Below are 15,000 nucleotides of genomic sequence, written 5' to 3'. Positions count from 1 at the left end.
TCTTATAACAATACAATACTTATAACAGTTCTTATAACAATACAATACCTATAACAGTTATTATAACAATACAATACTTATAACAGTTCTTATAACAATACAATACCTATAACAGTTCTTATAACAATACAATACCTATAACAGTTCTTATAATGATACAATACCTATAACAGTTCTTATAACAATACAATACTTATAACAGTTCTTATAACAATACAATACCTATAACAGTTCTTATAATGATACAATACTTATAACAGTTCTTATAACAATACAATACCTATAACAGTTCTTATAACAATACAATACTTATAACAGTTCTTATAACAATACAATACCTATAACAGTTCTTATAATGATACAATACTTATAACAGTTCGTATAAAAATACAATACCTATAACAGTTCTTATAACAATACAATACCTATAACAGTTCTTATAACAATACAATACCTATAACAGTTCTTATAACAATACAATACTTATAACAGTTCTTATAACAATACAATACCTATAACAGTTCTTATAACAATACAATACCTATAACAGTTCTTATAACAATACAATACTTATAACAGTTCTTATAACAATACAATACCTATAACAGTTCTCATAACAATACAATACCTATAACAGTTCATATAACGATACAATACTTATAACAGTTCTTATAACAATACAATACCTATAACAGTTCATATAACAATACAATACTTATAACAGTTCTTATAATAATACAATACTTATAACAGTTCTTATAACAATACAATACTTATAACAGTTCTTATAACAATACAATACCTATAACAGTTCATATAACAATACAATACTTATAACAGTTCTTATAATAATACAATACTTATAACAGTTCTTATAACAATACAATACTTATAACAGTTCTTATAACAATACAATACTTCTAACCATTCTTTTAACAATAAAATACTTATAACAATTCGTATAACAATGCAATATTTATAAAAATTCTTATAACAATAACAATAAGTATTTCAGTGCTCCATCACTTAAAAATAAATAATTACATAAATAAAATATCATGATCTGAATTGTTCTAAAACAAAAATGTTTACGCCTTTTTTTAACCGTCACATCTCATAATGCTGTGCAATACAGCTCAACATCAACCTCACAGTAATGTGCTGAGTTATTACCGAATATATAAATATAAGATGAGGTGGTTTAATAAAATGATAAATACAGTACTGTGGAAAATTCTGTAAAAGTTTGATTATTAACAATGTAGGACTGAAGTTGAAGCACTTTATTTTCCTTTTTTATTTTCCTTTTTTATTTATACTTTTTTATTTATACTTTTATTTTGTGCTTTTTAGTTCTAATTATCAAACATCCCTTTCCTGCTGTTTATTATTTGTTTACTATTTTTTGTTTTTATTTTTATCTTTTTTCTCTTCATCATCTCTCGTTTTCACTTTGTACTGTAAAGCACTTTGAGCTGTTTATAAAGTCTGAAAGGTGCTGTATGAATAACCATTATTCAATATTATTATTGTTATGACTATTATTATTATTATTATTATTAAGGGACTGTAAAAGGGAGAGCATGTTCGGTGAATTTCCTCAGTGGTGGGTATAGGCCATATAGTTTTCCCTACTGACCACTACACTGGTACTGTATACACACATGCTTTGGTCAGGGCTTAAAAAAGCCTCTCTGTGTCCATTTCAGAGCCGTTAGAGCGTGGCTGTGTTCTTACTGCCCGCAGCGTGTCAGTGCGCTGCCCATTGATTAGCCAGAGCCCAGAGACAAGAGGTGATAACAAGCGGACAGATCTCGAGTGTTTCGGACGTTTCCTCGGTGCAGAGGTCAACACACACAAACGCTCTGAATTCAGACGGATTAAAGGCTGAATGCGACCACAGCCCAATGAAAAATGATATTAAATTCATGAATATAAATAGTGGAGGCATAAATGAATCATTCAGATTAGTTCATATTGTTTTTGTTACTGCTTTTGTTTCACAGCTCTTACGAGGGCCGATAGCAGCAGCTTTCCCATTGTGCCGCTTTTCTGAATTGTTTCTCTTTGTGTGGGGATTTTTCTTTGAGAGCGATTCATTTTCAGGATCCAAGGCGTGAATTACACGCTTGATAAAACAATTTCACCCACTTTTATGCTTTCCGCAAAAATTCCAGCAGTTCCGTTAAAGCTCCCCTTGGCGTCGCGATTACGAGACTATTAATGTTTTAACAGCGACCCATTAAAACAAGGCTCAGGAAGACAATCATGCAGATTTAATTAAAAGTGGGAAATAAACTGTCAGCAAATGAACACCAACAACACAAACAACGACAATCCAGTCTTAAAAGGCAGTGAAAGGTTTTTCATCTGCAGTGCTTGTTATCTATTAAGTCTGATTTAGCTGGAAGTCACGTAGAGCTCTAAATGTAGGTATTGTGATATAAACCGAGTCCGTTCTACAGTTTCTCATTAGACTGAATGAATAACCGACTCTAAATGTAGGTATTGTGATATAAACCGAGTCTGTTCTACAGTTTCTCATTAGACTGAATGAATAACCGACTCTAAATGTAAGTATTGTGATATAAACCGAGTCCGTTCTACAGTTTCTCATTAGACTGAATGAATAACCGGCTCTAAATGTAGGTATTGTGATATAAACCGAGTCCGTTCTACAGTTTCTCATTAGGCTGAATGAATAACCGACTCTAAATGTAGGTATTGTGATATAAACCAAGTCTGTTCTACAGTTTCTCATTAGACTGAATGAATAACCGGCTCTAAATGTAGGTATTGTGATATAAACCGAGTCCGTTCTACAGTTTCTCATTAGACTGAATGAATAACCGACTCTAAATGTAGGTATTGTGATATAAACCGAGTCCGTTCTACAGTTTCTCATTAGACTGAATGAATAACCGGCTCTAAATGTAGGTTTTGTGATATAAACCGAGTCTGTTCTACAGTTTCTCATTAGACTGAATGAATAACCGGCTCTAAATGTAGGTTTTGTGATATAAACCGAGTCTGTTCTACAGTTTCTCATTAGACTGAATGAATAACCGACTCTAAATGTAGGTATTGTGATATAAACCGAGTCCGTTCTACAGTTTCTCATTAGACTGAATGAATAACCGACTCTAAATGTAGGTATTGTGATATAAACCGAGTCTGTTCTACAGTTTCTCGTTAGACTGAATGAATAACCGACTCTAAATGTAGGTATTGTGATATAAACCGAGTCCGTTCTACAGTTTCTCATTAGACTGAATGAATAACCGACTCTAAATGTAGGTATTGTGATATAAACCGAGTCCGTTCTACAGTTTCTCATTAGGCTGAATGAATAACTGACTCTAAATGTAGGTATTGTGATATAAACCGAGTCCGTTCTACAGTTTCTCATTAGACTGAATGAATAACCGACTCTAAATGTAGGTATTGTGATATAAACCGAGTCTGTTCTACAGTTTCTCATTAGACTGAATGAATAACCGACTCTAAATGTAGGTATTGTGATATAAACCGAGTCTGTTCTACAGTTTCTCATTAGGCTGAATGAATAACCGACTCTAAATGTAGGTATTGTGATATAAACCGAGTCCGTTCTACAGTTTCTCATTAGACTGAATGAATAACCGACTCTAAATGTAGGTATTGTGATATAAACCGAGTCCGTTCTACAGTTTCTCATTAGACTGAATGAATAACCGACTCTAAATGTAGGTATTGTGATATAAACCGAGTCCGTTCTACAGTTTCTCATTAGACTGAATGAATAACCGACTCTAAATGTAGGTATTGTGATATAAACCGAGTCCGTTCTACAGTTTCTCATTAGGCTGAATGAATAACCGACTCTAAATGTAGGTATTGTGATATAAACCGAGTCCGTTCTACAGTTTCTCATTAGACTGAATGAATAACCGACTCTAAATGTAGGTATTGTGATATAAACCGAGTCCGTTCTACAGTTTCTCATTAGACTGAATGAATAACCGACTCTAAATGTAGGTATTGTGATATAAACCGAGTCCGTTCTACAGTTTCTCATTAGACTGAATGAATAACCGACTCTAAATGTAGGTATTGTGATATAAACCCAGTCCGTTCTACAGTTTCTCATTAGACTGAATGAATAACCGACTCTAAATGTAGGTATTGTGATATAAACCGAGTCTGTTCTACAGTTTCTCATTAGACTGAATGAATAACCGACTCTAAATGTAGGTATTGTGATATAAACCGAGTCCGTTCTACAGTTTCTCATTAGACTGAATGAATAACCGACTCTAAATGTAGGTATTGTGATATAAACCGAGTCTGTTCTACAGTTTCTCATTAGGCTGAATGAATAACCGACTCTAAATGTAGGTATTGTGATATAAACCGAGTCCGTTCTACAGTTTCTCATTAGACTGAATGAATAACCGACTCTAAATGTAGGTATTGTGATATAAACCGAGTCCGTTCTACAGTTTCTCATTAGACTGAATGAATAACCGACTCTAAATGTAGGTATTGTGATATAAACCCAGTCCGTTCTACAGTTTCTCATTAGACTGAATGAATAACCGACTCTAAATGTAGGTATTGTGATATAAACCGAGTCCGTTCTACAGTTTCTCATTAGACTGAATGAATAACCGACTCTAAATGTAGGTATTGTGATATAAACCGAGTCCGTTCTACAGTTTCTCATTAGACTGAATGAATAACCGGCTCTAAATGTAGGTATTATGATATAAACCGAGTCTGTTCTACAGTTTCTCATTAGGCTGAATGAATAACCGACTCTAAATGTAGGTATTGTGATATAAACCCAGTCTGTTCTACAGTTTCTCATTAGACTGAATGAATAACCGACTCTAAATGTAGGTATTGTGATATAAACCGAGTCTGTTCTACAGTTTCTCATTAGACTGAATGAATAACCGACTCTAAATGTAGGTATTGTGATATAAACCGAGTCCGTTCTACAGTTTCTCATTAGACTGAATGAATAACCGACTCTAAATGTAGGTATTGTGATATAAACCGAGTCCGTTCTACAGTTTCTCATTAGGCTGAATGAATAACCGGCTCTAAATGTAGGTATTGTGATATAAACCGAGTCCGTTCTACAGTTTCTCATTAGACTGAATGAATAACCGGCTCTAAATGTAGGTATTGTGATATAAACCGAGTCCGTTCTACAGTTTCTCATTAGGCTGAATGAATAACCGACTCTAAATGTAGGTATTGTGATATAAACCGAGTCTGTTCTACAGTTTCTCATTAGACTGAATGAATAACCGGCTCTAAATGTAGGTATTGTGATATAAACCGAGTCTGTTCTACAGTTTCTCATTAGACTGAATGAATAACCGGCTCTAAATGTAGGTTTTGTGATATAAACCGAGTCCGTTCTACAGTTTCTCATTAGACTGAATGAATAACCGACTCTAAATGTAGGTATTGTGATATAAACCGAGTCCGTTCTACAGTTTCTCATTAGACTGAATGAATAACCGACTCTAAATGTAGGTATTGTGATATAAACCGAGTCTGTTCTACAGTTTCTCGTTAGACTGAATGAATAACCGACTCTAAATGTAGGTATTGTGATATAAACCGAGTCCGTTCTACAGTTTCTCATTAGACTGAATGAATAACCGACTCTAAATGTAGGTATTGTGATATAAACCGAGTCCGTTCTACAGTTTCTCATTAGACTGAATGAATAACTGACTCTAAATGTAGGTATTGTGATATAAACCGAGTCCGTTCTACAGTTTCTCATTAGACTGAATGAATAACCGACTCTAAATGTAGGTATTGTGATATAAACCGAGTCCGTTCTACAGTTTCTCATTAGACTGAATGAATAACCGACTCTAAATGTAGGTATTGTGATATAAACCGAGTCTGTTCTACAGTTTCTCATTAGACTGAATGAATAACCGACTCTAAATGTAGGTATTGTGATATAAACCGAGTCTGTTCTACAGTTTCTCATTAGACTGAATGAATAACCGACTCTAAATGTAGGTATTGTGATATAAACCGAGTCTGTTCTACAGTTTCTCATTAGGCTGAATGAATAACCGACTCTAAATGTAGGTATTGTGATATAAACCGAGTCCGTTCTACAGTTTCTCATTAGACTGAATGAATAACCGACTCTAAATGTAGGTATTGTGATATAAACCGAGTCCGTTCTACAGTTTCTCATTAGACTGAATGAATAACCGACTCTAAATGTAGGTATTGTGATATAAACCGAGTCCGTTCTACAGTTTCTCATTAGACTGAATGAATAACCGACTCTAAATGTAGGTATTGTGATACAAACCGAGTCCGTTCTACAGTTTCTCATTAGGCTGAATGAATAACCGACTCTAAATGTAGGTATTGTGATATAAACCGAGTCCGTTCTACAGTTTCTCATTAGACTGAATGAATAACCGACTCTAAATGTAGGTATTGTGATATAAACCGAGTCTGTTCTACAGTTTCTCATTAGACTGAATGAATAACCGACTCTAAATGTAGGTATTGTGATATAAACCGAGTCTGTTCTACAGTTTCTCATTAGACTGAATGAATAACCGACTCTAAATGTAGGTATTGTGATATAAACCGAGTCCGTTCTACAGTTTCTCATTAGACTGAATGAATAACCGACTCTAAATGTAGGTATTGTGATATAAACCGAGTCCGTTCTACAGTTTCTCATTAGGCTGAATGAATAACCGGCTCTAAATGTAGGTATTGTGATATAAACCGAGTCCGTTCTACAGTTTCTCATTAGGCTGAATGAATAACCGACTCTAAATGTAGGTATTGTGATATAAACCGAGTCCGTTCTACAGTTTCTCATTAGGCTGAATGAATAACCGACTCTAAATGTAGGTATTGTGATATAAACCGAGTCCGTTCTACAGTTTCTCATTAGGCTGAATGAATAACCGGCTCTAAATGTAGGTATTGTGATATAAACCGAGTCCGTTCTACAGTTTCTCATTAGACTGAATGAATAACCGACTCTAAATGTAGGTATTGTGATATAAACCGAGTCTGTTCTACAGTTTCTCATTAGGCTGAATGAATAACCGACTCTAAATGTAGGTATTGTGATATAAACCGAGTCCGTTCTACAGTTTCTCATTAGACTGAATGAATAACCGACTCTAAATGTAGGTATTGTGATATAAACCGAGTCCGTTCTACAGTTTCTCATTAGACTGAATGAATAACCGACTCTAAATGTAGGTATTGTGATATAAACCGAGTCTGTTCTACAGTTTCTCATTAGACTGAATGAATAACCGACTCTAAATGTAGGTATTGTGATATAAACCGAGTCTGTTCTACAGTTTCTCATTAGACTGAATGAATAACCGACTCTAAATGTAGGTATTGTGATATAAACCGAGTCCGTTCTACAGTTTCTCATTAGACTGAATGAATAACCGATTCTAAATGTAGGTATTGTGATATAAACCGAGTCTGTTCTACAGTTTCTCATTAGACTGAATGAATAACCGACTCTAAATGTAGGTATTGTGATATAAACCGAGTCCGTTCTACAGTTTCTCATTAGACTGAATGAATAACCGACTCTAAATGTAGGTATTGTGATATACACCGAGTCTGTTCTACAGTTTCTCATTAGGCTGAATGAATAACCGACTCTAAATGTAGGTATTGTGATATAAACCGAGTCTGTTCTACAGTTTCTCGTTAGACTGAATGAATAACCGACTCTAAATGTAGGTATTGTGATATAAACCGAGTCCGTTCTACTGTTTCTCATTAGGCTGAATGAATAACCGACTCTAAATGTAGGTATTGTGATATAAACCGAGTCCGTTCTACAGTTTCTCGTTAGACTGAATGAATAACCGACTCTAAATGTAGGTATTGTGATATAAACCGAGTCTGTTCTACAATTTCTCGTTAGACTGAATGAATAACCGACTCTAAATGTAGGTATTGTGATATAAACCGAGTCCGTTCTACAGTTTCTCATTAGACTGAATGAATAACCGGCTCTAAATGTAGGTATTGTGCTATAAACCGAGTCCGTTCTACAGTTTCTCATTAGACTGAATGAATAACCGATTCTAAATGTAGGTATTGTGATATAAACCGAGTCCGTTCTACAGTTTCTCATTAGACTGAATGAATAACCGGCTCTAAATGTAGGTATTGTGATATAAACCGAGTCTGTTCTACAGTTTCTCATTAGACTGAATGAATAACCGACTCTAAATGTAGGTATTGTGATATAAACCGAGTCCGTTCTACAGTTTCTCGTTAGACTGAATGTGGGGGTGTATATCACCTATATTGGAGTGCTCTGTCAGACCTTAGCAAAGCCATGGTCATGTCTCTATGGACAGTGTTTGTGTTGTATCTGGTCAATTTAATCTGAAGCAGTGTGTGTGTGTGTGTGTGTGTGTGTGTGTTATAACCTGTATGTATACCACATACGGCTGCAGTTCAAAAGGACAGCTGTTTTGATTAACAGTGCTATGTGTTGCTCTGGAACTGATGGAGGGAAGCGTGAAGGAAGGCAGTGTGAGAGAAGCGTTTGGTGCCCTTGTACAGTTCACTTCACTCTTTGTGTAGCTCCAGATATCGTGTTACTATAGTAACATTTGTACATGACTTGTTCGTGGCTTTCAACTAAGCACATAGAAGCTTTGTTGACATGATTAATATTGAGTTGTAATGTTGCTTAAAGCATTTAAAGCTGCTGAATTTGCACAAATCTTCAAACCCGTTAAACCGTTAAACCCTACAAAAGCCAGTAAAGTCAGGGGGGGGGGCGGGGGGGGGGGGGGGTGATTACTATTTCACATCAACGATAGACGTGTTGCAGTGATTTTTTTTGACTGCATTTTGTGTTTCCTCCTGTTTTATTAATCAATTTATTTTTATTGACTGTTTTTAAGCTTTTGCTTGTGACAAAATAGAAGTACCCTCTTAAAAAGATGGCTCTTCAAGGGTTCCTTAATAAAGGCAGTGGTTCATGCACAGAACGTTAAACTCTTCAAGAACCATGTGCATGCTCAAATGGTTCTTTGCATAATGAAATGGTTCTTCAGATTGATGGAGAAAGTGTTGCCTATGGTTCTATGCTTGCAAGCTTGAGATCCTAACAATAACAGAACCCCTTTTGGTGCTACAGAAAGATTTGACATATAAGCATCTAGGGCGCTTTGTCCATCAACATGAAGAACCATCTCACCATGCAAAGGACCAGTTATTGTTTTGAGCGTTCATGGTTCTGTACAGAGCTACTGTCTTTACTGAAGAACCGTCGTTTTTAGGAGGGTATATACAGCATGGACGGTGTTGAGAGCTGGAGATTATGTTCTCTCTGATGGCCTTTTGGATATGTGATATTTCTGATATTCCCCTGTGAGACAGTGTTCATCCCCCCATCTCCAGCTATCAGCCTTTATTGCCCCTCTTTCACACCCTCACCTTCTTTTTCTCCCTCTGTTCTCCTTCCAGAGCGCAGCAGCCAGACAGGAAAAGAGGGATGATTGACGGGAAGCTGAGCTGAGACGTCTGTCAGTCAAACGCTGGAAGTCGGTTCGTCCGCATATCAGAAGACTTCCCATCTCTCCTTTTCTGCACTCCCCCTATCTCTTCCAGTGCAAGGACCCCAAGAGAGCACACGCCAGATAGTTCCATTAGTCTGCTGTCCGTGGTCCTGAAGCATGCTGCATCCACTTTGGCACCTTTTTCTCACCAAATCTGGGATTATTTCATAAACTCAGCCCAAAGCTGCTTCATTTCCTGACTCTCCATCACTCTCTCGGCTCGTAAGAGAGGACCTCGGAGCACTGGGACTTCTTTCTGTAACATAAAGCAGCCCTATTAGTGCGAGTTCCCGCAGAAAGCCATGAGTATGTGGCTAGTGTTGACTGTGCAGGTGATTTGGCCTGGCCTTTGCCTGGCCATGCAGCATTACCCCACCACCTGGGGACACTATGACATATGCAAGTCGCAGGTGTACACGGACGAGGGGCTCACCTGGGATTACATGGCCTGTCAGCCCGAGGCCACCGACATGACCAAGTACCTGAAAGTGACCCTGGACCCGCCCAACATCACCTGCGGGGATCCGCCGGAGACGTACTGCGCACTGGTGAGTGAAAGTGGGCTCGCTGAGGTCAAAGTGCACCGAGCGTTTACGGTGTTTATGGTATTTAAAGCTGTTGTTGTTTAACCAGAAACCCATTTGTTATAAACTTGATGAAACCCTGACCTTGTGCTTCCTCTAACTGGCCACTTTATTAGAAACACTGACCTTGTGCTTCCACTCACTGGCCACTTTATTAGAAACACCGACCTTGTGCTTCCACTCACTGGCCACTTTATTAGAAACACCGACCTTGTGCTTCCACTCACTGGCCACTTTATTAGAAACACCTACCTTGTGCTTCTACTTACTGGCCACTATATTAGAAATACCAGCCTTGTGCTTCCACTCACTGGCCACTTTATCAGAAACACCTACCTTGTAATTCCACCAACTGGCCACTTTATTAGAAACACCTACATTGTACTTCCACTCACTGGCCACTTTATTAGAAACACCTGCCTTGTGCTTCCTCTAGCTGGCCACTTTATTAGAAACACCTACCTTTTGCTTCCTCTAACTGGCCACTTTATTGGAAACACCTACCTTTTGCTTCCTCTAACTGGCCACTTTATTGGAAACACCTACCTTTTGCTTCCACTTATTGGCCACTTTATTAGAAACACCTACCTTGTACTTCCTCAAACTAGTGATAAAGTGGCCAAGAAAGGTGTAGCAGGTTCTGCAAATACGTTAAAACACAAAAAAAGAAGAACATTTCACTGGGCTCACCTTAGCATCAGTCAAGCCTTGAGAAATGTGTCCTCACTGCTCATGAAAAGCACTCACGGTCCTGTGAAAGTACAGACTGCATGCAGCTGGTACAGAAAAAAAAAGGAAGCGAGGCACAATTACCCAAAGTAAAATGACTTGTAAAATGTGAAATCTGTTCATTATATCACATATGCTGAGCTGGTACTACCTTCTGTAGTGGTGCAGAGCATATGGGATGGATCTGGGCGTCGTTTGCAGTCACAAGCAGCAGAAGCGCTGAGTTAATACTCATGAGGCCCAGTGGCACCACAACAATAAAAAGACAGTAATAATAATAATAATAATAATAATTATACTTGTGCATGTATCATAATAAATATAATGTCTTTTTTAAGCATAATCAATCTTTATGAAGCATTCTACTGAATTAGTTCAGACAGTGGTCACACTAAAATATACATTTAAGTTTTGATTTCTTGTCACGTGAAGTTCAGAGATTTAGATCTACTGTAAATTTGGTTTGAACGGAATAAGAAGATGCATTTTGTAGTTCATTTGTTTCTCTGCATACTTTGTTAGCCCTCTTTCACCCTGTTCTTTGATGGGCCGAACTCCCACTGGACCACCACAGAGCACTCAAGCTGAGCTGACCAATGGTTGCTCTACACCAAATATGTCAAACCCACTTTGTGCACAGGGACTCATGTTGGAAGAGGGAAGGCTCTTCCCCAAACCGCTGACACAAATCTGGAAGCATATAATTGTCTAAAATGTCTTTGTACTACTGGGCTGTACTACTAACATCACCCTTCACTGGAACTAAGGGGCCAAACCCTGAGAAACAGCCCAGCCCATCATCCCTCCTCCACCAAACTTTACTGTTGGCACTATGCATTCCGGTAGGTAGCATCTCGTGGCATCCACCAAACCCAGACTGATCCATCAGACGGAATGACAGTGAAGCGCGACAGAACACGTTTCCACTGCTCCGGAGTCCAGTGGTGGTGCTTTACACCCCTCCAGCTGACACTTGGCATTGAGCATAGTGATCTTAGGCTGTATAAGATGCTGATATTCCTACTACTTCAGTATTAAGATTAAGAAACCCTTATTCCCACAACGGGGAAATTTCACCTCTGCATTTAACCCATGTATGCAGTGAAACACCACATACACACTAGTGAACACACACACTAGGGGCAGTGAGTACCCTTGCCCAGAGCGGTGGGCAGCCCTATCCACAGAGCCCGGGGAGCAGTTGGGGTCGTTGTGTCTTGTTCAGGCCCCCTTAGTCACGGTCTGTCGGCTCAGGGGATCAAACCAGCGACCGTCCAGTCACAAGGCTGGTTCACTTACCTCCAGCCCACGACTGACCCATACAATATAGACACTGAGTCATGATGCAAGTTAGACTTTATGATGTTCAGGACCTTTGCTTGAAGAAGTTTTCTCTAACTGGACCTAATTGAACTTAATTAAAGACCCCTGCAGTAGAAGCTTCCATTTCACAATAATAGCACTTACAGTTGACTGGGGCAGATCTAGCAGGGCAGAAATTTTCCCAACTGAACTGTGGCCGAGGCAGCAGAGAGTGCAGCTGAAACATCACGGTTTTCAGCCATATGGTTGGTTATTTGGCTGTAGAGGTGCATTCACCACAGTTAAAATCTCCAGCTAATTCTGATCTGAGCATGTGTCAGTATTATTGCTCCACTGTGAGGGGACAGGGTCTTTGATTTCGAGGCATACAGAAGATGTAATTGGAGCTTTAGTTTTGGGCTCTTTGTTAAAGGCCTTTGTGTGGCAGCTTGGCTTTCATTAGCAGGAGAAAAGGAGGGAGTGGAGAAGGAGGGAAGAGAGGAGCACTCCAGTGTTTGAAAGCGTTTCAGGAGTAAAGCTGAGTTTGTTCCGGGGAAGCAGAGCAGGCTGAAGAGTTTAATTAGAAAAGTGTGTTTATGAGCTTTTCTTCATTTCGGCTCTGTTCCCTCGCTTCAGGAGGATGAGGAGTTCTTCCCCCAGGACGTGTGTTTGTGCTTGAATGTGTGTAAACGCTGCTGATCAACAGTCTGAAATCTTCTGTTAGATTAATGACGGCTGTTATTTTATTATGTAAGAGCATTTTCAGTGTCATTGACTGGCGTTTATAAACATAAACTGGACACCAGAAGGAATTTTTACACTTCGTTCTCTGTTTCCGGGATTTTCACATAATACATAATATATTGTAATTATTGTTTTACAGCATTTTGTTGTTATATTAATTTATTGAATCACCACATTTTAAATATGATGAAGCTTATAGTTGGAACTTTGATCTTTTTTATAATATTGCTCTGAAAATTTATATTAGTAATACATTTAAAATAGAAATTTAGTCTGGGTCTTAATTTTATTAGATCTTTTTTTATTACATAATTTTTTATTGATTAGAACTTCATTCTATATGTTAATTTTATTAGAACTTCATTCAGGATATTAATTTTATTAGAACTTAACTCGGATATTAATTTTATTAGAACTTCATTCAGGATATTAATTTTATTAGAACTTAACTCAGATATTAATTTTATTAGAACTTCATTCTGGGTGGTAATTTTATTAGAACTTCATTGTGGGTGTTACTTTTATTAGAACTTCATTCTGATATTAATTTTATTAGAACTTCATTCTGGGTGTTACTTTTATTAGAACTTCATTCAGGAAATTAATTTTATTAGAACTTCATTCTGGATATTAATTTTATTAGAACTTCATTCTGAATTTTAATTTTATTAGAGCTTCATTCTGGTCATTCATTTTATTAGAAGCTCATTCTGCACTTTTTGATGTTCTTGATCTTCTACAGTGGTGGTCCCCATCCCTGGTCCTGTTCTGTGCTGCCCTGCACAGTCAAGTGTTGCTCTCTGCTCTGAACACACCTGATCAAACTAACCTGCTCATCGAGAATCCCTTAACGAGCTGAAGTGGCTGTGTTTTGCCAGGAAAATGCGAAAATCATGTTGGGTGGTTTGGGTGTCCATCAGGATCCGGGTTGGGAACCATGAGTCTACAGCTCACACAGTCATTATAGAACCATATAAAGCTCTATTCCTCATTCTTTACACACCTTCATGCACGTTGAAGCTGAACATGAAGTTCCAGAGTTTTAGAGTCCCTTCCTGCATTTATCTGATTGGAAACAGTGATTCTAAAGTTTTTGGTGTTTGGGTTTGTGTGTGTGTATCAAAGTCTCCATCTGAATGTGTGTGTGTGTGTGTGTGTGTGTGTGTGCGTAAAGAGGGAAAAGCAGCTTCTTTACTGTATTTGAGGAGTAAAAATAGAGGAGCTCCATTAGCCGGCCAATGAGAGCTCGGAGTGACACAGGAGCTAATATCTGCCTCTCCGGGGCCTTTGAAAAGTGAATTATTCAATATGTTTTGTACCTAATGTGTTTTATTCATAGGATACATTATTCAGTGGCCTGCGTCTCCCAGGCACTTTTCAAAACGCTGACCGCCTGATAGATTTCCCAAGGTCAGAGGAAGGCCTTTCCCTGTTTGGCAGGTCACTGTCACAGTGTGCTCATGTTCAGTGGCTCCTGTGGACTGAGTGAAGTTTCAGGAGATGTGAATCAGGAATCATCACCATCACCAACTAACATCTCGCTGCTCTTGGAACAAAACCTTGAATTTTCTATTTTTATTTTTCAGTTTTTGACATCATTTGAAAACACCTGCTGCTCTTTACAGCGTACGTACATTTCATGATAAACGGACCAACATAAAATAAATGAAAAAACTCGCAAGTTAACGATGCAAACTACTGTATAAGCTATTATATAAACTTGTCAGTTATTATGTTATTATGAATGCCATATAACACCTTATTAATGTAATACAATACCTTATTAATAGTATATTACACCTTATTAATGTCATACAGTACTTTATTAATGGTGTATAACACCTTATAAATGCCATATAACACCTTATTAATGTAATACAATACCTTATTAATAGTATATTACACCTTATTAATGCCATACAGTACCTTATTAATGGTATATAACACCTTATAAATGCCATATAACACCTTATTAATGTAATACAATACCTTATTAATAGTATATTACACCTTATTAATGCCATACGGTACCTTATTAA

The 15,000-nt window shown here is 37.5% G+C and overlaps 1 protein-coding gene across 6 annotated transcripts in view; it reads left to right on the top strand.

Moving 5' to 3' along the window:
• Window positions 1-15,000, top strand: part of ntng1a (netrin g1a) — a 234,467-nt gene that overhangs the window by 24,029 nt on the left and 195,438 nt on the right. For all 6 annotated transcript variants that reach the window (XM_017725259.2, XM_017725258.2, XM_017725262.2 and 3 more), the window contains exon 2: window positions 9,511-10,150. In XM_017725259.2, coding sequence (XP_017580748.1) covers window positions 9,905-10,150 — 246 coding nt within the window. In that variant the 5' untranslated portion in view covers window positions 9,511-9,904. The remainder of the gene's footprint in view (window positions 1-9,510; window positions 10,151-15,000) is intronic.

The sequence above is a fragment of the Pygocentrus nattereri genome, chromosome 3 (assembly GCF_015220715.1).
Source record: "Pygocentrus nattereri isolate fPygNat1 chromosome 3, fPygNat1.pri, whole genome shotgun sequence".
Classification (NCBI taxonomy): Eukaryota; Metazoa; Chordata; class Actinopteri; order Characiformes; family Serrasalmidae; genus Pygocentrus; species Pygocentrus nattereri.
The sequence above is the reverse complement of the archived record's forward strand: the minus strand, read 5'-3'. Positions and strand labels throughout refer to the sequence as shown.